Source organism: Mustelus asterias, chromosome 13, assembly GCF_964213995.1.
Source record: "Mustelus asterias chromosome 13, sMusAst1.hap1.1, whole genome shotgun sequence".
NCBI lineage: Eukaryota > Metazoa > Chordata > Chondrichthyes > Carcharhiniformes > Triakidae > Mustelus > Mustelus asterias.
The window spans coordinates 53,811,109-53,835,612 of NC_135813.1; the positions used below are offsets into that span (position 1 = coordinate 53,811,109).

At 43.5% G+C, this 24,504-nt stretch overlaps 1 protein-coding gene across 8 annotated transcripts in view; it reads left to right on the top strand.

Annotated features, from left to right (window-relative positions):
* med15 (mediator complex subunit 15) overlaps positions 1–24,504 on the top strand; it is a 146,322-nt gene that overhangs the window by 59,366 nt on the left and 62,452 nt on the right. For 4 of the 8 annotated variants that reach the window (XM_078226766.1, XM_078226770.1, XM_078226767.1 and 1 more), the window contains 2 exons: positions 4,315–4,422; positions 23,955–24,070. In XM_078226766.1, the coding sequence (XP_078082892.1) occupies positions 4,315–4,422; positions 23,955–24,070 (224 nt within the window). The remainder of the gene's footprint in view (positions 1–4,314; positions 4,423–23,954; positions 24,071–24,504) is intronic. The other 4 variants (XM_078226768.1, XM_078226772.1, XM_078226769.1 and 1 more) reach the window with 1 other exon arrangement.

The window sequence follows — 24,504 nt, forward strand, 5'->3', positions numbered from 1 at the left end:
GCATAATGGCTATCCATCTCCCAACTCCATCTACCACCTGGTTCCATAACTCTAATGCCCTTTCCTCAAAAAAATCTTGAGTGTTGAAATTTGCAAATGACCTCCAACAGCAATTGCTTCTTGTGGTAGATGGTTTGGATGTCCTCGCACTGTTGCCACGTTGAGCTCCATCTACCTATTGCCTACATGGGATTCAGTTCGGAGGAATTAGAACTGAGCAGTATTAAGAATCCAGATTTATGCCGATGATGCAGCGTTTGGCAACAGCAGTGTGTGAAATTCTGATGTGATCTGTGACCAACAGCCAAAGCTGAAAAGGTCTCAGTCTTACCAAAGTTCTTCAATCTCCTGGAAGAGCCTTTGAATTGAATTGTCAGGTTATGAGAATGACTCATTGGAAGCCTCCACTGGCTGGACCAGCAAGTGTAGCACTGTGCTGAATAAGAACTTTGGGCAGTTTTCATGCTCCCTAACCTGGGAGCAGAGGAGATAATTATATGTTGGGACAACACTGCTTAAATTGTGTTCTGTATCAGTCACTCTGTCTGAACTAGCTGAGCAGTTCGGGGAGTCTTCATGTTCATGCCTCATTTCCACTCGAAGGTGCCAGGTGCCCTATATCTTTGTTCCTTGAGTTATTTGTCAGGACTTTTGGTCTGAGCCCTTACAAGATTTGGATTATTGGGCTCAAAATTAAGAGCTGATATGTTGTCAAGAGAGTACAACACTGTGACAGGATTTGACAATTATGTGGCCTTTTAACATCTCACTGGTACACCAATTCTTTGGTGATGTGGCTATTACAAGAAGTGGGAAATGCTAGTGATCTTGCATCTACTCTTCCTCTTTTAGTAAATGTATTAGTATTATATATTTCCCTGGAGTGATGTTGGTGTGAAGTGTGTGGGGGTGTGGTCTTGAAAAGGGTTGTACCTAAGGCTCTGATTCTTTGAAGTTTTACATGTTTCATATAGTTCCAATGCATTTCATCCAGTTCTCCAACTCAGGCCCAGTCCTGGTTTCCTTTCCTTTCACTGATTGATGTCGATTCCCATATACCTAGGTTTCCTGATATGAAGTATCCAAGAGTTCAGTGGTGGAAGGGTTAAAAACGGAGAGATTCTGGAGTAAACGTTTGCTCCAGCATCCTTTAAAGGCAAATCTCCTGTCATATTGTTAATATCACTGTTGATACCAGTTAAAACGACAATTCTGTCAACCTGTAAGGACTCTAGTGGTCTTTCTGCTCTGTAACGTTTGTCTTGCCCCTCTATCTTTGTATTAAATTATTTCCTTCTGCCTCTCTCTATATACCTGTTGCACATTTTGATTTTCATTCATTACCCTGTCTGCTTTCCCTCAGTTTTTTGCTTCTTTCTGTTTCTCTCTTTTGTATGTCTCCTATGCTCTCTTTAAGCCTCTCATGCCTTTTCTCTCTCATGTCTTCCACCTGATCTGTCTGCTTCTCTCAGTTTTTTTGCCATTTCTGTAAGTACACATTCCATTCTTTCTGTGCCTCACACACATCTAATCATTTTTTTCCACATGTATGTCTCTTGTTCACTCTCTTTGATCTTTCTCTCCCCATCCCGTGGAGCTCTCACTCACCAATGACGGCCAAAAATGTCATCAGCCCTGGGTATGAACCCTCCAGGGAGCTGATCTTGGAACTGCAAGTGAATGGTTGGGCTGAGATACACCTCTACCCTGACGCTAAATGGTCTTTCTCCCCCCGTTGTTTAAATGCAGGACTATTGCTGACTGTCACAGACACTGGAGCTGAGGAATTTTGTCTTTAATTTCATCTGTTTCGTATGAATGACTGATGTAGGCAGTAAGCAGGGAGGTGGTTGCGGCAGTTCATCCTCTTTGTGATGGATACTGAAGGTCATTCGAGGGCATGGCAAGTGGTTACCCCATTGTTTCACATCTGCTCTCAGTCCAAGAATGGCCATGCTCGGGCAAACGCATGGGTAAGATCCAGTGGGTTGGAGATGGTTACAGGACAATAGGAACTATGTGATGTGAAGGACCAGCACTGAATACTACTGACAGCATGGGCCTTGTAAAATATACTGGTAATTTCCTTTGTCAGTGAAATTTCAGACAAAGAAACAACCCACGGCAAAGTCCATTGTTTTAACTCCTGGAAATTGCATTCTTGTGGGGAGTTTTTGTCAGTGTTATAATTTGTTTTTAGGATGGATGAGGAGCTGCCATGGCAACTGTATCTCAAAATCTCCTTAGTACTGGTTTTGCATAATATGAATAGATGCAGTGAGAAAGTATCCGGCTGGAAAGGAGAGAAAGCAGCAACATATAGGACAAAACCAAGACCAATTTACTGTCAGCAGTAGATATCGCGCCTAACATGCATGGCAGGCTTGAGGAAAGCTACCGAGACTTGGTTAGATACACAAGCAGGTAGCGCCCAGTAACACTAATGACTAGGTGCTGGTCAGGCCAGTGGAACATGCTCTGTTGCTGAAATGTGTTTTATAGTGTTGGTGTGCAGACTGACCAGCTGGTGGGTTTGCAGGGTAACTTCATCTGCTTGGTTTCTTCAAGGTATTGTCTGTCAGTCAGTGCATGTTGTGATGCTTCCTGTTTAAATCGCCTCCCATTGCCCTTTGCTGGCTGCCTCTATGTTTCTGTGAACTAATGGAATCATTGGATCCTCTGTCCTTCAGTCTCTGCTCAAGCTGCCTCTTTTGTTTTAAGTATTGCTGAATTTAAACTTTATTTTTTGGAAGTACACACGTCCCATAAAAAATCTTAATGATTTGGGGTGGGAAGAAAAATCATTTTAGCATATTTAATTGGCTGTTATCTTGATTGTATCCACCTTCAAAATGTTATGACATAAATGTACTCAAAGTGACATGGACTGAAGGCTGATCAGGTGAATAATTGTGCATAATAGAAAGAAAAGAAACTGCAAGATGTGGTTAGGTGGATTGGTCATGCTAAATTGCTCTTAGTGTCCAAAGATGTGTAGGTTAGGTGGATTGGCCATGCTAAATTGCTCTTAGTGTCCAAAGATGTGTAGGTTAGGTGGATTGGCCATGCTAAATTGCCCTTTAGTCTGGTAAATGCACGGGGTTATGGGGATAGGAAGGGGAGGGTGGGCCTGGGTAAGAGTTGGTGCAGACTTGCTGGGCTGAATGGCTTCCTTCTGCACTGTGGGATTCTGTGATTCTATGATAGGGAAATGTTGTCCCCTATTGTTCCACTGATCTGATATCTGGCCTCTGGCAGAACAGCTGACTTTAAAGCTTACATTGTCAGTTAGTTTATTTTTCTATGGGAGTCAGAACGACTTGAGTACTAAAGAGGGGTGGGGCAGTTTTCAGTCTGTAAACGGCAGGTCCCAGGTAACATTCATGGCATCCGGTCAACTCCAGAATCAAGCCAACAAGAAATAGGCACAGAATTGCCCATTTGGCTGAGGTATCGGAGGCCGAGTAGTGCTGGTGGCCTGGTACTCCAGATATCATCAGTGCCTCTGGGAAAAGGGCAAAGCAAATAGGCAGCACACAAGTTATCAGTATGCTGTGGGTCAGTGTTGTCCAATACGTTTTCCACTCAGCACGTGTGGCTCATTGGGAATCCAGATGTGGCTAATTGCATGCCTGATCAGTAAATTAATAGTAGTAGACAAAAAAATCATTGGGCAAGTGATCACAATACTCATTCCCAGGATGTAACCATGTGAACATTAATCTTGTGTGCTTGTTGGTCAATTGAGATGATTGAAAAGCAGAATGCATGGGTTTTTTGATTGTGGAGTGCTTTATTTTGTTTGGTTAATGAATGGGAGTAGATGTTCAGTGAAGTGTGAATTATGCTTACATGTATCATGAGAGTTTGTGTAAGGTGTTTTCTACCAAAATTAGTGCATGTGGTTAAATCAGTGTCACTGTACCCACATCTGTGCTATTGGACAATACTGTTATAGAAGTTTAATGAATGGACAGGAATCCAATACAATCTGTAATCCCTGGTTTAAACTGAATCCTCCCCACCTTCCAGTAAAAAAAAGAACTGAAATGAATTAGATTTTTCAATTTTAAACAAAAATAAATTGATTCCGGTAAAAACAGAAAGTTAAACCTGTTTAATTTGCCCTTTAGATTATGGGGCTGTTCACAATGACTGTTTTCCCTCATCTGTAATGGGTGATAGAAGGTGGCTTTGAGTTGCCCAATTCAGGAGGTTGTGATTCCACATAGGGACGTGTGTGCTTCCTTTCATTCTTGCAGCACTGCATTCTTGTTTTGCGATTACTTGTCTGTTGTCCCTCTGTCCTCAAAGATGATGTCTTCTATGACCCGTGCTGTGCGACCACGGTTCCCACCTGCCTCTGTTGCATCGTCCACGCCTCAAAGCTCCGTTCCTCTGGGAGGACAGCAGATAGCACAGGTATTTAACTACAATGGGCAGCTCTCTAGGTTGACTAGTGTGTAGTATTTGCTTGTAGTGCTCCGGGTTTGGATTTTATAAAATCAAAGAGTCACTGAACTGCACAGAAATCCATTTGGTTGTCCTCCTACTTGAATTCTCAGAGTAGGTGCTGCTCTCTCTGGTAAGCTCAGGGTAGGAAGCAAGCTTCAGCCAGCCTCCATCCAGTTTACAGTAAATGTTCTTTTGACATCCTACTGGGTAAATGGGTGGGAGCAGGGTGGTCTTTTTGATCCCTGGTCTGTTGTGGCTGGTCTTGTCTGGGGCTGCAGCTGGGCCTTTAGAATTGGCCTCACTGCCACTGGGGTAGAGAGAAGGGGGAGGGAGGGGAAAGTTGCCAAAAATCCTGTTCATGATCACAATTGATGACCCCTACTTGGAGTATGTAGAGGGTGAGGTGAAGGGCACAGTGTGTGAAGACAGTTTGGTGTCATAGTTGAATAGTTTGGTGACGTTCACCATTAGAGATTGGATTTGAGGAATGGGCATGTTAAGAGGTCTGAAATAAAGCTGAGCAAATTTCTTTTCAGCTTCGAAAGGGAACAAAGGCAGATTTTCTTTCTTAATCTTGATGAAACTATAAAGTTTGAGAATGATTAAAGATGGTTTCCATGACTGCGGTTCCCGTGCTGGCACTTGCATGACATATGAGGATGACCAATGAGGATATGTGGTTCAATCCTGTGAACAGGTGTCGCAGTAAAAAGCCAAGCTGCCAGCTTCCCAGATGATCAGTGGCAAGGCCTCTGTTGTGCTGAGATCTACATACTAGAAAACCGCAGGTTCCATCCTTTGTAGTGACATCATGGGGAGAGGGCCACTGCTGTGGGTTTGGATGAAAGATGGAGAAATGGGCCAGGGTTTCTGCTCCTCCTTACTATGCTCCAGAATTATCCAGAGTACTACCTCATGGTTGAATATCCTCAGGCACTTGGCAAAGACAGAGTTGTTGTAGCAAAGGCAGAGTGGTCACCTGGGAAACGCCTGCTGAGAGTCCAGCAAGGGAAGGTGTAATTCAGAGAGGAGGACAGAAAGTTGGATAATTAAAGGGCCTTGAGAGGGGTTGTTGGGCCAAGCATCATTCCACAAGCATCCCGTGTCCAGTAAGTGCAGCACAATGTGTCCATTTATAACACTATTGCTACCACTTTACTAACCTAATGAAAAGACCAGTTTTAATTTTAAATTCGCAGAGGTGAAGGCAAACATTTTATCACATTAAATATCTAAATGGCGTCTTAAACAATTGAAGGTTACACCATAAGCAGCTTCCTAACACAGCCTTGTCACAGTGTGGGATCCATGCTCTTGGTCCATTGGATTTCTGTGTGAGATTGACTTTAGGGTTTTGAAATCCAACCTGTCTTGATGTGAAAATGTTGCCTCTGATTATCTTCACTTTAAAAAATGCCTTGGCTATTGAAACCAAATCAATTCAAAATAACACCAAGAAAAAATGGCACCCGAGTTTGAAGATTGGTCAAAATTGTCACAGGCTGCCTCAGGGAGTCAACTTAAAGAACTGTCCTTACAAAGTCATGTTTTTGTTTTGCATATTGTTTTAATCATGTTTGTGCTTTCAGCTTGTGAATGGATTTTAAAAAGCCTTTTTTTCCTGGTATTGTAAGCAAAGCTACATAAGCTCCGCTTGATTTTCATGATGTCTCTGTAAATGTGTAGCTTGTCAGTCAACTGAATTGTGCACCCCTGCTGCTTACCTGGGGCTTTGTTGAGTCAATTTCTTGTTTGGTTTAACAGAATGTGGGAGAATTCTTTTGTGCATTGCTGGTACTTGACTGCTGGGTTCAGCTTGTGGTCCAAGGACTGTGTTCATTCCTGTAATCTCTTAAAAGGCTGCATCCACGGCACATGGTATACATACATATATATTAGCAATCTTTAAATCAGGCATGAATACTTTATTGCTTAATCAGAGCCTTTGTTATATGATGTCTGATATTAGTTTATCAATGGAGCTGTATTTGTTGTAGATGTTATTGAAATGGGAAGCTTGCCAGCTAGTATAGGTTTCACTAGGTATCAAAAACCCTGTGAACATAGGTTTGACCGTTGAAATATCTGCAAAGAGGCATGCAATTGTTACACAATCTTGAAAGGTAGATGTTTTACTACATGCATTCTGCATTTAATACATCCCGTTGCAAGGGAGTGCAATTCCTACAAAATTCTGAAGGGGCTTGGTAGGCTGGGTGCTCAGAGATTGTTACTGCTAGTTGGGGAATCCAAAACATGGGGACACAGTCTCAGGGTAAAGGGGTGATTGTTTAGGATGAGATGAGGAGAAATTTCTTCATTCAAAGGGTTGTGAATCTTTGCAATTCTGTACTCCAGAGGGATGTGCACGCTCCATCATTGAATACATTTGAGGTTGGGATAGACAGATTTTTGGTCTCTCGGAGAATTTGATTTGATTTATTATTGTCACATGTATTAACAGACAGTGAAAAGTATTGAAAATTAAAGGTTATGGGGAGGAGGGTAGGAAAATGGAGTGGAAACCCAAGATCAGCCAGGATCGTATTAAATGGCGGAGCAGGCTCGACAGGCCGTGTGGTCTACACATTTCTTGTGTAATACTCCTAACACATATTCCCTAAATGACTTATGTTCTACCTTTCAGCCTTTCACCAATTTAGAGAATTATAGGAACATTTCATTTTGAATAATATGGCTTTCAGTAGCTCAGTCTGTTGGGCAATGGTAATGTTTGACCTGGTTATTGAATGCACTGAGACCGTCCAGCATCTTAACTATGGTGGCTTATCCTGGTTTTAGCTTCTACTTACAACATGTTCAATAATGAAGAAAGTCCTTATCCCACTGGGGTAAATCTCTGACATTTGGGAATGCAAATAGTACAATTTAAGTAACATTGTGAATGTAATCTTCCTGAGGTTTTGAGATTATAGATTATAGAATCCCTACAGTACTGAAGGAGGCCATTCGGCCCATCGGCCCACAACAATCCCACCCTATCCCTGTAACCCCACATATTTACCCTGCTAATCCCCCCCACCCCCCAACACTAAGGGCCAATCCACCTAACCCGTGCATCTTTCGGACTGTGGGAGGAAACCGGAACACCTGGAGGAAGCCTACGCAGACACGGGGAGAATGTACAAACTCCACACAGACAGTGACCCAAGCCAGGAATTGAACCCAGGTCCCTGGCGCTGTGAGGCAGCAGTGCTCACCACCGTGCCACCCAAAACAATGACGCCCAATGTGATTGTTTCATGTTAGATTGCAGCTGGAGTTGGAAGGTGTATAGTGAGACAAAGTCTGGTCAGAGTCTTATCAGATCATTAATAGGTTGCACAGTGGAGGTTCCATCTGTATTTACATTTAAGTTTTTGGGTGGATTTTCAATCTTTGTCAGGGTTTGGTGTTACAGGGTGAAAAGCAACATTGTGTTTTACTTATTTTGGGAGCCCCTAGCCCATACTGTAGGGCTGGAAGCTCTGCCAGAGTCCTTCATTAAAAAGTTTGCGAAGTCTGAAGTCAGCAACCCTGAGGGTAGACTTGCTGCTTCAACCTGCTGCGTAGCACACACTGCAGTCTGCAGCCAGTTAACATAATCAGTGATCAAGGAGCTGCTCACTCAGTCACAACAACCTCCCGTGGTGTGGGGGATTTGAATCTGCTGGTTAGTCAACTGGATGACTAAGCCACCAAAAACAATGAGCCCAGGCCTAATTGCCTTACCTCGAGGCTTCCTTTGACAAAAGAAACAAGTTAATCAGCAGAGTGAATCATGCCTAGTCTCAGGGTTACACACAAGAGACACAAGGGAACAGTCTGGAACTTTGGGGTTTGCTCCATTTAATCAACAAGGAAGCAGTTTACCTGTTCATGTGCCCACAACAAGACATATCACCTTCAGCAGTGATTTTGTGCCATTCTTAGTCATGCTCCACCAATGTTTAGATGTGTGCAGAAGGGAGGGGAGGATGAAATTTAGGGTGTTCAGAACTCCATTTTGAATGGACTTGCCTTAAATTACTCTAGAAGCAATGAAACAAGGTATATCTCTGAAGAACTGCTTATTTGTGCAATTCCACCAATGGAAGTCCATTGATTGAGCTTGCAATTGGGACATTGCAGTGATCTGCAGCATGGTTACAGATGTAGGATCCACACATAACTAAAACTGAAGCTTTTGTATAAGACCACCTGTTTCTTGTCACTAGCTTTATTTGAATTGTTAGATTGATGAAAATGATGATCTTTGAATCTTTATAATTGTGAAAATCCTTGTTGAAGAATCAATCTTTTGCAATAATTTTGGTCTGGTAAAGTTATATCCAGACCCGGTCGCATGAGGGTTGGAATACAAAGGGGATGCGTGTGATGCTCCATTCTTAGAGAGCCTGAACAGACTACATCTGGGAGCACTGTACCTCAAAAGGGAGATATTGGCCATGGAAGGTGTACAGTGTTGATGCACTAGGGTTAAGGGTGAAGGGCAACAAACACCTGCAAATTCCCCTCCAAGTCACTCACCATCCTGATTTGGAACTATATCACTGTTCCGTTACTTTAAAATGGTTAAATGGTAAAAGGATTCCAGTCCAAAGATGTGCGGGCCAGGTTGATTGGCTATTCTAAAAATTGCCCCATAGTGTCCTGGGATGCATAGGTTAGAGGGATTAGTGGGTAAATATGTAGGGATATGGGGGTAGTGCCTGGGTGGAATTGTGGTTGGTGCAGACTCGATGGGCTGAATGGCCTCTTTCTGGACTGTAGGATTCTATGATTCTACTGTCACTGGATCTCAAACCTAGGACTCCCTCCCTGGCAGCACCATGGGTGTATCTTCACCATATGGACTGCAGAGATCCACAAAGGCAGCTCACTACCTCCTCAAAGGCAATTGGGGACCAACAACAAATTCTAGTCTTGCCAACGATGCTCCTATTCCATGGTAGAATAAAAAGATGATGAAAACAAAGTCCAAAGATATGTGGGTTAGGTTGATTGGCTATGCTAAATTGACCCTAGTATCAGGGGATTAGTGGGGTAAATATGTAGGGTTACGGAGATGGGGCCTGGGTGGGATTGTGGTTGGTGCAGACTCGATGGGCCGAATGGCCTCCCTCTGCACTGTAGGGATTCTATGAATAAGTTGTAAAAACATGCCTTGTGTTTCCTTTAATTCAGATTATGATTTACCTTTTAAATGGTGAAAGGATTCAATAGGATAGAGACCGGATAACTATTTGAGAGATTCAAGAACAACAAAACATAATCTTCAGATTGGAGCTAGGTAGTTCAGTAATGGCATCAGGAAGAACTTCTTGTACACGTTGAGTGGCAAAAATCTGTAATTCTCACCTCTAAGGCTATGAATGTTTGGGGACATTAGGAGCTTTCAAGACTGACATTAATAGAAGTGTTGGGTAAGGGTGTCAAGGAATATGGAGAAAAGATGGGGAAATAGAATTGAAGTACAGATCAGGCATGATCTAATTGAATAAGAGGCTTGAGGGGGTATTCTTATCTAACTCTGCTCCTGCCATAAGTTGTGTTGCCTTATGTCACTGGTGTCCTGAGTAGGTCAGCCCTACTGTCCTGAGACAGTTCCTAATCATTACGGATCAAAGCCAATACTGCCACAGAAAAAATAGCATATATTATCCCAGTGGAATTATTGAATCTGATCTCCTATTGGGGTTGCTCCATTGTGCAAAACGGTGAAATTTGAAGCTAAAGACCAAATCCTTCCTTGTGTTTTTCAAGCCATTGTTGAACACTCAGTAAACCCATTGTCATGGTGTAAGTGTCAGCCTTTTGGCATACACCAACATCCCACAAGAAGCAGTGAGATGGCTTGTCAGCTAACCTGCTTTTCATGTTAGTTTAGGAATGTTGGCTCGGACGCTTTCCATGCTCCTGTTCAAACTGTGCCATGCAATCGTTTATCATCCATCAGTGGGTAAATGTTTTATTTGGGTGCCTCTGCCAGTGCAGCACTCCCTCAGTGTGGTACCAGGACATCAGCACAGATTAAGAGCTCATGTCCCGCAGAGGAGGATTTGGAAGTTGTACCAACTGAACCACACTGACACTCAGGAGGCAATGAAAAGATGAAGAATGAGTTGGACGGCTGAAGAGGAATAGTGGTGAATAAATGGAACAAATACTCGCAAGGAGGAAATGAATGCAAGACTGACAGACATTAACTACGAGGGATGGGTTGCTTTTGAAGCTGTTAGATTAGAAAGTGGACAAGGCAATTCAGAACTTACTGCAGTGAGGAAAGCTGCTAATTGTGAGCAAGAAGCCAAATTCATCCACTAATAGCGACAGAACAGTCTCGCATTGAGGTAATGGGGTTATTTTGTGCTACAGATTTAATAGGCCACATTATTTCTTTAAAAGGGCTATTTTTAAATGTAATCTTTCCATCTCTTCTGCTCCCAAATTTCTCTATCTTTCTCACATTTGGTGTTTAATGAACTACAATTTAGACTCGATGTGGTCAGATGCTTTGTGCCATCAGTATTTCGAGTACTGGAATAATAAAATCAATTTTTTGAAGGATTTTTGAAATTTGTGCAGACCTTGCAGCGAAACAACAATTTATATTGATATGACATCTTTAACATAATGTAATGAACCAAGACACTTCACAGGAGCATTATAAAACATGTAAAATACATAAGGAGATATTAGATCTGATGTCCAGAAAATTGGCCAAAAAAATCTTAAGTGTCTTAAAGGAGGAAAACAAGGTAGTGTGGCAGACAGTGTAGGGTGGGTATTCCAGAGCTTATGGCCAAGGCAACTGAAGGCACGATCACCAATGGTGGAACAGTTATGATTGGGAATGTACAAGAAACTAGAATTAAAGCAGCACAGATATCTTGGAGGATTGTGGAGTTGGAGGATTTTAGGAAGGAGTGAGAGCTTGGAGTGATTTCTATTTTCTTTTTATTCATTCACAGGTGATGGGCATTGCTGGCCAGGCCAGCATTTATTGCCCATCCCTAATTGCCCTCGAAAATGTAGTGGTGAGCTGCAGCCTTGAACCAGTGCAGTCCGTGAGGTGTAGTAGGAGTAGGAGTTCCAAGATTTTGACCCAGCAATGGTGAAGGAGCTGTGATATATTTCTAAGTTAGGATGGTGTGTGATTTGGAAGGCATTTTGCAGGTGGCGGTATTCCCACGCACTTGCTGCCATTGTCCTTCTAGACAATAGAGGTTGTGGGTTTGAACGTTGCTGTGGAAGGAACCATGGTGAGTTGTTGCAGTGCATCTTGCAGACAAAACCCACTGCTGCTACTATGTATCAATGGTGGAGGGAATTAATGTTTGAGGTGGTAAATGGGGTACCATTCAAGAGGGCTGCCTTGTCCTGGATGGCATCGAACTTCTTGGGTATTGTTGGAGCTGCACTCATCCAGGCAAGTGGAGAGTATTCCATCACAATGTTGACCTGTGCTTGTAGATGGTGGAGTCAGGAAGTGAGTTACTCTCCATGGAATTCCCAGCCTCTGTATGACCCACCCTTGTAGCCACTGTATTTATATAGAATCATAGAATCCTACAGTGCAGAAGGAGGCCACTTGGCCCATCGAGTCTGCACCGACCACAATCCTACATAGGCCCTATTCCCGTTACCCCATGTATTTACCCGACTAATCCCCCTGGCGCTATGGCAATTTAGCATGGCCAATCCACCTACCCTGCACATCTTTGGACTGTGGGAGGAAACCCACGCCGACACAGGGAGAATGTGCACAGACAGTGACCCAAGGCTGGAATCGAACCCGGGTCCCTGGCGCTGTGAGGGAGCAGTGCCAACCAATGTGCCACCGTGCCGCCCACATAGCTAATATGTATTCAAGTTCTCAGTCACTCAGTGTATCAGGATGGACTCTTGTCACTTCCCCAGAACCAACATTAAAAACAGATGGGCCTGTATTTTCCTAGTTTCTCCCTTCCACCCATTCCTCATCTTAAAGAAAAGTGATTCTCACTCGCAATTCCTGAATCGGGAAAGCCCCGAGATATTAATGAGTGAATGGTAATGTTCACAGAGATGTTGTAATGCTTACTGTGATTAGAGAAATGGCTACTGCGAGGGTTGTATAATGCTTCTATGTAGGATGGGATGAAAGTTTATTTACCGCGATCAGCAGAAGTTTGTGTAAATATACACAAACTTCTGCCATTTGTAATGTTCGATGAGGCTGAGCAGGGCATTCTGAAGGTCAGGTTTCATCTGAATGACGGATGGCTAGTCCAGTTCAGTTTTTGGTCAATGGTAATCCCCAGGATGTTGATAGTGGAGATTCAGCGATGAAAAATGTCATTGAATGTAAAGGGGAGATAGTTAGATTCTCTCTTGATTGTAATTGTCAGGCACTTGTGTGGTGTGAATCTTTCTCTTTATTCATTTACGGGATGTGGATGTTCCTGGTTGGGCCGACGTTTATTGCCCATCCCTAACTGCCCTCCATTTCAGAGGGCATTTGAGACTCAACCACATTGACATAGAGGCATACATCGCAGAAAAGGCCCTTCAGCCCGTCGAGTCTGCACCGACAATAACTATCACTAAAAGTACGCTAATTCCATTTTCCTGCACTTGTCCCACATCCTTGCATGTTATGATGTTTCAAGTACTCATCCAAATATTTTTTAAAGGTTGTAAGGTTTGTGGCCTCCACTACCTTCCCACGCAGTGCATTCCAGATTCTCATCACCTTCTGAGTGCAAAGGTTTTTTCTCAAATCTCCTCTGAATCTCCTGCCCCTTACCCTGAAACTATGCCCACTTGTGATTGACCCCTCAACCAATGGGAACACCTCCTCCCTACTCACCCCATCCATAGCCCTCATAATCGTATACAGCTCAATCATGTCCCCCCTTAGTCTTCTCTGCTCTAAAGAAAACTATCCAAGCCTATCCAGTCTCTCCTTATAGCTCAAATGCTCCATCCCAGGCAACATCCTGGTGACCTCCTCTGTACCTCCCCCGCTACTGCAACCATATCCTCCCTATAGTGAGGTGACCACACTACTCCAGCTGTGGCCTAACCAACGATCTGTACAACTTCAACATTACGTCCTTAATCTTGTGCTTTATGCCACAACTGATAAAAGCAAAGTGTCCCATATGCCTTCTTAACTACCGTATTCACCTGCTCTGCCCACCTTCAGGGATCTGTGAATAAGTACCCCAAGATCCCTCTGAGCTACCCAGTGTCCTGCCATTCATTAAATACTCCCTTATCTTGTTTCTTCTTCCAAAATAAATCACCTCACACTTATCAGGGTTAAATACTATCTGTCACTGCTCTGTCCATCTGACCAACCTACAACCAACCTATATCTTCCTGTAACCTACAACCATCTTCTTCACTTTTAATCACCCTACCAATCTTGGTGTTATCTGCAAACTTGCTTAACGTTTCCTCCACTTTTTCATCTGTATCATTTATGTATATAACATGCAATAAGGTCCCGGCACTGAATCTTGTGGAGATGTCAGCGTTGGACTGGGGTAAACACAGTAAGAGTTTTAACAACACCAGGTTAAAGTCCAACAGGTTTATTTGGTAGCAAATGCCATTAGCTTTCGGAGCCCTGCTCCTTCGTCAGATGGAGTGGATATCTCCTCCTGTCACTAAGCCAGTTTCTGATCCACCTCGCCAAGTTTCCTTGAATTCCATGTGCTTCAACCTTCTCTCAGTCTCTCGTGTGAAACCTTGTCAAAGGCTTTGCTAAAGTCCATATAAACTACATCAACTGCACTTCCCTCACCCACACTCTCGATCACATTTTCAAAAAATTCTTAACAAATTTATGAGGCATGACCTCCCTCTGAGAAAACCATGCTGACTATCCCTAATTAATCCATGCCTTTCAAATGGAGATTAATCCTCTCCTTCAGAATTTTCTCCAATAGTTTCCCTAGTACTGATGTGAGACATACAGGTCAGTATTTTCCTGGTTCATCTCTACCACCCTTCTTGAAAAGTGGAACCACATTAGCCGTCCTGCAGTCCTCTGGCACTTCCCCCATGACCAACCTACAACCGATTCGCATTCTAATCAGTATTCTGCAACTTGATTTTGTCTGTTTGCACTGTTTGAGAGCACATTTCCACTCCATCTGACAAAGGAGCAGTGCTCCGAAAGCTTATGGTATTTGCTACCAAATAAACCTGTTGGACTTTAACCTGGTGTTGTGAGACTTCTTACTGACTTCCCCCATGGCCAGAGAGTTTGCGTAAGAGCCCCTGCAGTTTCCTGCATCATCCCCACAGCAGCCTGGGATGCAATTCATCTGGGCCTGGGGATTTGTCCATTTTTAAGCCTGTCAGAGCCTCCAATACCTCCCCATTTTCTATGTCAAACTGTGCAAGTTCCTCAACAGTCCCTTTTACTGAATTCCGTACCTACGTTCTCCTTTTCCAGAGTGAAGACTGAAGAGAAGTATTCATTTAACACCCTTCCAGTATCCTGTGGCTTCACACACACATTATCCCCCTGGTCTCCAATTGGGTCCTACTCTTTCCCTGGTTAGCCTCTTCCCTTTAATATATTTATGAAATACCTTAGGATTCTCCCTAATCCTGTTCATGAGTTCTTTTTCATGACTCTTTTTGCTCTTCTAGTTGCTTTCTTAAATTCCCTCTTGTACTACCTACATTCCTCTAGGGCCGCAGCTGAGTTGCTCCCTTTGGACTTGTTAAAAGCCTTTCTCCTCCTCTTCATCCAGTCCTGAATTCCCCTCGACATCCAGGGTTCCCTGAACTTATTGCTCTTACATTTCCTCCTTAAATGGTACATTTTGAACCTGTACTCTCCCCAGCTCCTTTTCGAATGCCCCCCACTGCTCTGTTGTAGACTTTCCCACAAGGAACTGTTCTTAATCAACTTTGGCCAGATCCTGCTTTATTTTAATAAAATCTGCCGTCCCCCAATCCAAAGTTGTCTTTCTCCTTGTCCGTAACAAATTTAAACTGTACTGTGTTGTGGTCGCTATCACGAAAATGCTCTCCCACTACCACATTGAACACTTAGAATCATAGAATCCTACAGTGCAGAAGGAAGCCATTCGGCCCATTGAGTCGGCACTGACCACAATCCCATCCAGGCCATAACCCCATGCATTTACCCTAGCTAGTCCCCCTGACACTAAGGGGCAGTTTATCATGGCCAATCCATCTAACCTGCACATCTTTGGACTGTGGGAGGAAACCGGAGCACCCGGAGGAAACCCACGCAGACACAGGGAGAACATGCAAACTCCACACAGTGATCCAAGCCAGGAATCGAACTCGGGTCCCTAGTGCTGTGAGGCAGCAGTGCTAACCACTGTGCCACCTTGTCCAGCTTCGTTCCCCAGAACCAGATCCAGCACTGCTCCATCCCTTGTTGGGCCTTCCACATATTGATACAAAAACTCCCCTGGATACATTTCAAGAATTCTGCTCCCTCTAAACCCTAAACACTATGACTATCCCAATTTATTTTGGGAAAGTTGAAATCCCCCAACATAATTACCTGATTATTACTCTTACACACCTCAGTGAACTGTCTACATATCTGTTCCTCTATTTCCTGCTGACTCTTTGGGGGCCCATAACACACTCCCTGTGTCTGCCCCCTTAACATTCCTAAGTTCTACCCACAAAACCTCGTTTGATATCCAAGCTATCATCTCTCCTTATTGCAGTAATTGACCCCTTAATTTATAGTGCTTCCCACCTCCCTTTTAACACTTTCCTCTGTCTCACCTAAAGATCCTATACCCCGGAAGGTAGAGTTGCCAGTCTTGCCCTTCCTTCAGCCATGTTTCTGTGATGGCAACAATATCACACTTCCATGTGTCTATACACACTCTTAATTCTTACCAATTACATAGAAACTTGGAAGATAGGAGCAGGAGGAGCCATTTGGCCCTTTGAGCCTGCTCTGCCATTCATTAAGATCATGGCTGATCGTCCAATTCAATAGCCTAATCCTGCTTTCTCCCCATAACCTTTGATTCCATTCGGCCCAGTGCTATATCTAGCTGCCTCTTGAATACATTCAATGTTTTGGCATCAACTACTTCCTGTGGTAATGAATTCCACAGGCTCACCACTCTTTGGGTGAAGAAATGTCTCCTCATCTCCGTCCTAAATGGTCTACCCTGAATCCTCAGACTGTGACCCCTGGTTCTGGACTCCCCCACCATTAGGAATATCCTCCCTGCATTTACCCCGTTTCGTCCTGTTAGAACTTTGTAAGTCTCTATGAGATCCCTCCTCATTCATCTGAACTCCAGCGAAAACAATCCTAACCTAGTCAAGCTCTCCTCATACATCAGTCCTGCCATCCCTGGAATCAGTCTGGTAAACCTTGAGCGCAAGAACATCCTTCCTCAGAATTCTAGGTGTGGCCTCACCAAGGCCCTGCATAACTGCAACAACACACCCCTGCTCCTGTACTCAAAACCTCTCACAATGAAGGCCAATATACCGTTTGCCTTCTTTACTGCCTGCTAACCTCCTAGCAATAAAGGAAAGACCATCCAGCCTTGCCTTACTCTTTTGTCACTCAACAAGCTGAACTCACTCTGACTTGCTTCCTTTACTATAACATGATGTGTCTCTATTTCACCAATATTCTGTGCCCCGCCCCCTGCCAGAGTAGTTTAAACTCCTCTCAACAGCGCTAGCAAGCCTACCCGCAAGGATGTTGGTCCCAATGCGACCGTCCCGTTTGTACATGTCCCACCTTCCCCAGAAATGGTTCCAGTGATCCATGAATCTAAAACTCTCCCTCTTGCACCATCTCTTGAGCCATGCATTCATCTGCCCTAGTTTCCTATTCCTATATTCACTAGCACGTGGCACCAGGAATAATTCAGAGATTACAACCTTAGAAATCCTGCTTTTTAATCTACAGCCTAGCTCCCTGAATTCATGATGCAAGATCATTCCTCACTTTGCCCATATTGTTGGTACCAACATGTACCATGACCTCTAACTCATCACCCTCCCCTTTTAGGGTGCCCTGTAGCCGTTCAGTGACATCCTTGACCCTGGCACCAGGAGGCAACACATCAACCTGAAGTCACCCCCCCCTTACAGATAAGTCGTTTGTGGTGCCAGGAGCTTGTCTCTGATTGCACTCCTCTGAGGTTCCAGCACCCTCATCAGCTTCCAAATGGAATATCAGTTAGTGAGCAGGACCCCAGGGCATTCCTGCACTACCTACCTGTTTTTTCTGGATTGTCTGGTGGTCACTCATTTCCTTCTTTCCTCTGGTCCCTTGAGCTGCAATGTGACCACCTCTCTCAACCTTCTATCCATGTAACTCTCAGCCTCACAGATGCACCACAGTGTCTCCAGCCGCTGCTCAAGCTCCAAAATCCGGAGCTCCAACTTCTGCAGCTGGGAGCACTTCCCACATGTGTGGTCATCTAGACACTGGCAGCGTCCAGGACTCCCCACATGTGACAAGCCACACATTCTGCGAGGCTGTCCTTTCCCGACATGTCTAAAATTAATGCCTTTGACTATAACAAATCTAGATATAGATAACAAATAATACTTTCCCAATAGCTAATACATTTCTTTTAGCTTTAGCTATTTCAACACAATCAGTTATTCACTAACCAATCAGCTTGCCACTTTCCTGTGGTGCCACTCTTCAATTTTCTTTCAAACGCAGCACGTTGTTTGAAGAGAAACTGTTCCTCACAGGCCCGGAGCTGTCTGCTTCCCGGAGATGAGTGTAGACCTCGTCCCTGCGCTTTCCTTTATCCTTTCCCGGTGCTGAGTATTCCTCACGGGTCCGGAGCTGTTTGCTTCCCGGAGATGAATGTAAGCCTTGTCCCTGCGCTCTCCCTTATCTTCTCCCGGTGCTGAATATTCCTCACAGGTCCGGAGCTTCTGTTTCCCTGAGGTGGAGTCACATGTTGGCCAGCTTGGGTAAGGATGGCAGATTTAAAGGACATGAATGAATCAGATGGGATATGAATCCAGATCCTCAGATCTTGCCTGGGTCTCTGGATTACTAGCCCAGTGACAATGCCACTACCTCCCGTGCAAATGTTACTTGTCACTTGTCAGCCCAAGCCTGTCCGGGTTTTGCTGCATTTGGATATAGACTGCTTAAGTGTCTGAGGAGTTACTGAACATTGTGAAATCATTGGGGAACATCCCCACTCCTGACCTTATGATGGAAGGAAAGTCATTGATGGAGCACCTGAAGATGGTTGGGCCTGGGACACTACTCTGAGGAACTCCTACTGTGTTATCCTAGGCTGGGAAGATTGCTTTGTGTTAGGTATGACTCCAACCAGCAGAGAGTTTTTCCATTGACTTCAGTTTTGCTAGGGCTCCTTGATGCCACACTCGGTCAAATGCTGCCTTTATATTAAGGGCAGTCACTTTCACCTCACCTTTAGAGTTCATGTTTTGACCATGTTTGGACCAAGGCTTTGGTGAGGTCAGGAGCTGATCTGCCCTGGTGGAAACCAAACTGAGTGTCACTGAGCAGGTTATTGCTAGTAAGTGTAGAATAGTAGCGCTGTTGGCGACACTTTCCATCACTTTGCCGATGATTGAAATAGACTGATGGGATTTGTCCTGCTTTTTGTGGACAAGATCTCCCTGGGCAGTTTTCTACATTGCTGCCTGGATGCCAGTGTTATAGCTAACTTGACCAAGGCACGGCTAGCTTTAGAGCACAAGCCTTCAGTGCTATTGCTAGAATATTGTTAGGGCTCAGAGCCTTGATATCATGTGGAGTGAATCGAAAGGCTGATGACTGGTATATATGATGCTGGAGACCTGAGGAGGAGGTTGAGGTAGATCATCTACTCGGCACTTATGGCTGAAGATGCTGCAAATTCTCCAGCCTTGTCTTTTGCATTGATGGCTGCTCAATCCATCACTAAGGATGTAGCTATTAGTGGATCCTTCTCCTCCTGTTAGAGATCAAGATGCTGCTTGAATGGGGATCAAGTATAGGTCAGGGGACACAGGTGATCGCAGGACTTCTGAGTTAAGACACAGGCAGCAGAATTTTGGATGACCTTAAGTTTACTAAAGTGTATTGGAAAAGCTAATTCTAGAGGTAACAATTGCATGAATGAGAGTTTCAGCAGCAGGTATGCTGAGACAGGAGCCAAATCAAGCGGTGTAATGGAGGTAGAACTAGGCAATATTAGACAGAGCTGGAGTATGAGGTTGGATGCTCACTTTGGGGTTAGTTGTGACACCAAGGTTGTGAACAGATTGGCTTAATCTCAGACAGCCGCCTGGGGAGGGGATAGACTGGGTAGCAGTCCCTTCAATGAATCTTCACTTCAAACATTTGCTGTGGTAGAGAATTCCACATTCTCACGACTTTTTGGATAAAGAAGTTTTTCCTGAATTCCCTATTAGATTTCTTTGTGACTGTCTTGTATTGATGGCCTCTAGTTATGCTCTTCTCCATAAGAGGAAACATTCTCTCTATGGACCCACAATAGGGCACTGAAAAGAATGGCTTCAGTCTTCCTGCTATTTAATTGAAGGAAATTCCTGCACATTCAGTGTAAGCTAAAGTGGGATGGGTTTTTCCATTGTATTACATAGGATATACAGCAGTGAAACAGGCCATTTGGCCCAACCAGTCCATGTCAGTATTTATGCTTCACTTGAGTCTCCTCACATCTTTTCTCAACTAAATCTATCAGCATAACCTTTTATTCCCTTCTCCCTCATAAACTGGTCTAGCATTGGGTGGTACTATGGCACTGTGGGTAGCACTGCTGCCTCACAGCGTCAGGGACCCGGGTTCGATTCCCAGCTTGGGTCACTGTCTGTGTGGAGTCTGCATGTTCTCCCTGTGTCTGCATAGGTTTCCTACAGCTGCTCCGGTTTCCTCCCACAATCTGAAAGACGTGCTGGTTAGGTGCTAACCAGCATGTCTATATTAAAATGTGTGGCCATGCTAAATTCTCCCTCAGTGTACCCGAACAGACATCAGAGTGTGGCGAGTAGGGGATTTTCACAGTAACTTCATTGCAATGTTAATGTAAGCCTACTTGTGACACTAATAAATAAACTTTAAAAAAGTTTCCCCTTAATGAATCTTTACTATTTGCTTCAAACACTCGCTGTGGTAGAGAATTCCAAATTCTCAAGACTTTTTGGATAAAGAAGTTTTTCCTGAATTCCCTATTAGATTTCTTGGTTACTGTCTTATATTGATGGCCTCTAGTTATGCTCTTCTCCATAAAAGGAAACATTCTCTCTATGTACCCAATCAAAACCTTCCAAAGGCCTTTAATAAGTCACCCTCCTTTTTTCAAAGATACCCAGCCTGCCAGTTCTTTCCCGTATCTTTGTGAGATACTTTCACGTATCATTTTTTGGTATAACCCATGGTTTCAGGTATTCTTTATATAGGTTTAGTTTGAACCATGTTGTTAGCTATCTTTTATAAAGGTTTAGTACAGCCCATAGTTTAGCCTTCAGTTGGATTACTTTTCTCTTTCCCTGGCTCAGGACACTGAAACCAGTTCTTGAGTACTCAGTGCTCCAAACAGCTAACACAGCACCAACCAGGAATTAAGAGTGGGACCTCCATGTCTGCATAGCTCATGATGTGGAGATGCCGGCGTTGGACTGGGATAGGTACAGTAAGTAGTCTCACAACACCAGGTTAAAGTCCAACAATGCTATCAAATAAACCTGTTGGACTTTAACCTGGTGTTGTGAGACTACTTACTGTGCATAGCTCAGTACTAGACTGTTGTGCGTTAGGCTAGTGAGGGAACTAAGTCTTCACACATTTTAATATAGACATTAGATTAAGTATTTGAAGAACATACATTGTCCTTTGTAGAATACATCATAGTGCTGTTAGATGTGTAGCACAAAGAAACAGTTGCAACACTTCAAGAGAAAACGTGCACAAGTGCATGCACATACACAGATATAACAAAAGCTACTGTGCAGCGTCATGTTCCAAATAGATGGTACTTGACGTGATGGTAGCTGTTTTAAAGGTTTTCTAACTCAAATTATCTTGACGGATTTTCATTTTTAGAACTCCAGGTAATTGAACCTTTCGGTGAGAATTCCATTTTTATCTTTCTATACCATGTGAATTCAAGTGTAAATTGCAAGAATTTCATGTCCAATCGCAGTTTTTAGTCCAGGACTAAAATCATAAAATAGTTACAGCACAGGAGGAGACCATTTGGCCTCCCATGTCCGTGCTGGCTCTCTGCAAGGGCAAATCGGCTCTCCTCATAATTCTGCAATTTTGTTTGCTCTTCAGGTGTTTTCCAATTCTGCTTTGAAAACCCAGACTGAATCTTCCTCCATCAAACTCTCAGGCATTACATTCTGTATCCTAACCACTTGCTGAATAAAAAGGTTTTTCCTCATATCGCTGTTGGTTCTTAAATCCCTCTCCTCTGGTTCTCGACACTTGTGCCCATCAGAACAGTTTCTGTTTCCCCCATCCAGACTCTTGATGATTTTGAATGCCTCTCCTCTCAAACTTCTCATCACTAAGAAAAACAGTCACAACTTCTCCAGCGTATCCATGTAACCGAAGTTCCACCTCACTACAACCATTCTTGTGAATCTTTTCTGCACCTTCTCTATTGCCTTCACATCCTTCCTAAAGCGTGGTGCCCAGAATTTGGCATAATATTTCAGTTGAGGCTAAATCAGTGCTTTATACAGCTTCTTTGCCTTTGTACTCTTTAAAATCCAGGATCCTGTATGAATCTTTTAACCTTTCTCCCAACCTGTCCTGTACCCTTCAACAATTTGTGCATATATACCCCCTAATGTGACCTCCTCACTCTGCTTCTGAGAGTGGAAGGCAATGGCAAACCACCACTGAGCAAAACTGCCAAGAAAACAGCTCAGAATGAAACATCAGCAGACAATAAGCCAAGGACCAGGCTTTGGGAAGAGCACATATACCATACTCTCATATAACTGCAAGATCTGTCTTCCCTTGTTTCTTCCTGTTGCTGATATTCCTTGCGTTTTTGTTCCTCCCACAAGCAATACTCCAGTTGTGGCCTAAGGCGTCTCTTCTATAAATAGTGTAAAATCCAGGATTTAATTTGTGTTGTAATGGTCTTTTCTACTTCTGGTGCCTTTGAATGATCTATATATCTTAACTCTTGATCTCTCTGATTCTGCACTCTTTACCGTTCATAGCACGCTTCCTCTCTCTCATTACTCAAAATGTGGACATGCTTTGCTACACAACTAAATCTGCCACCTACCTGTCCACTTCACTTCATTCTCCCGGCACCCTCTTAATTTTCTTGTTTTTCCGGTGTAATCAGCAAACTTCAGTAATTCCTCTGATACCTGAGACCAAATTTTTAATGTGGCTGAAAAATATAAAAGGGCTGTCAATTTGGATTCCAGGAGCACACCACTGTCCTTTCCTTTTGCTTCTACAGCCGCCCGCAACAGCTCCCCTCACCACCACCCCTCTTTCAGCATCCTCTAGGAGACATTATTTCTGTGTAACAGTGGCCAGCTTTATTGATTAAATGCTTGAAGTAGGGGTGAGCTGATATCTGTTAAGGCAGCACAAGCTCATTACAGCTCAAAGTGAGATTCATGGCACCACATGATTCTATATAACCATGGGGACATTAAGTGCAAGCTCACTCTGCCTTCCTCTGATGCTTACATGTGTATAATGCAGCAGGAACTACTGGCTAAAAACCCTAACTACCACCCAGAGACACTGAAGCTAATTGTTAGTAGCCCTTTAGTGCTGCTTACCTCAGAGCAGAGATTGATCCCAGGTGTGTCTGTGCTTTGATTCTATCCCTCTGATTGTGACAGTTCGTAACCACAAATGTAAATAATTTTTTTTGTTCCATTGTAAAGTCTTTTGGAGTAATTTGCTTATTAGTAGCTGGTTGTTCAGCTGGGAAAGATCCTGTTGTCTGACAACCCACTATATTTGGCCAAGACTTCACAATGCAGCTTTGAAGTGAATTGCTTAATTTTGACTACAGCAGATCAAGAACCTGCATTTGTCGTGCACCAAATGCATCCTAGGGATATTCCAAAGCACTTAGCAGCCGATGAAGTACTTTTGAAACGTAGTCAAATAAAAATAGTATATATACCCTGTTGGGGAGGGAAGGAACCGAAAATAATTTCTATGATTTACAATTTATTTTTTAATCAACATAATTGAACTGAATCTCAGCTCTAACTTAGTTGGCAGGTACCAGGATTGAACCAGTGAATTTGAACTCATTATAAATGGGTTAGCGGAGCACAGTAGTTTTATCTTAGCAACCTATCAACAGTAGTGACGAGGTTTTGTGATGATGTAGGCTAGGTCTTTATAAACTGCACTCTCTTATGGAAGGTAATCCTGCAGCCTCTGCTTCAGAGAATGAAGGAGGATGCAGGAGGAGTGTTCTGAGATATTCTGTGTGGGTATTCATTGTCTGCTGTCTTCTGCCTAACTACAGGTTAACAATGCGATTGCCATGATACCTTCTCCAGTCCAGCAAGTGCAGACAATGCTTCCACCACCACAGCCGCAGCCGTCCCCCCAGCCTCCTTCATCCCAGCAGAGCTCTGTGAGGTAAGTCCAGCAAAATGTTTTGACTCTTTCAATGCCACATTTTCTAGGAATAGGAATTCTGAGCCACACTTGAAAAGAGGCTGGATGGATGTGACTTGAGATTTAGATCAAAAAGAGTTATATAGAAATGAGACTCCGTTTGCTGTTCAACACCTTCTCTGAGTGGTCACCTTTTCAGTAGAAGTTTTGTCATTTGTTAACTTTGTGACATTGATGTGGGGAGGCTAAGGCTGTTTGTGGAGCAGTGCTGGTTCATTGAATTTGCCCTCCACCCCAGTTTGAAGGGCAAGCATGTGTAGCCACGACTGTAGTTTGCAGTTTTACTTTAAAGATGAAATAGTTTCTTTAAACTAAGTCCTGTTGTTTGGAAATCAGTGTCCACTCAGTAGAGGAAGTATGCAAGGTTCTTCCTAGGTGCTGTACTTCTAAAATTG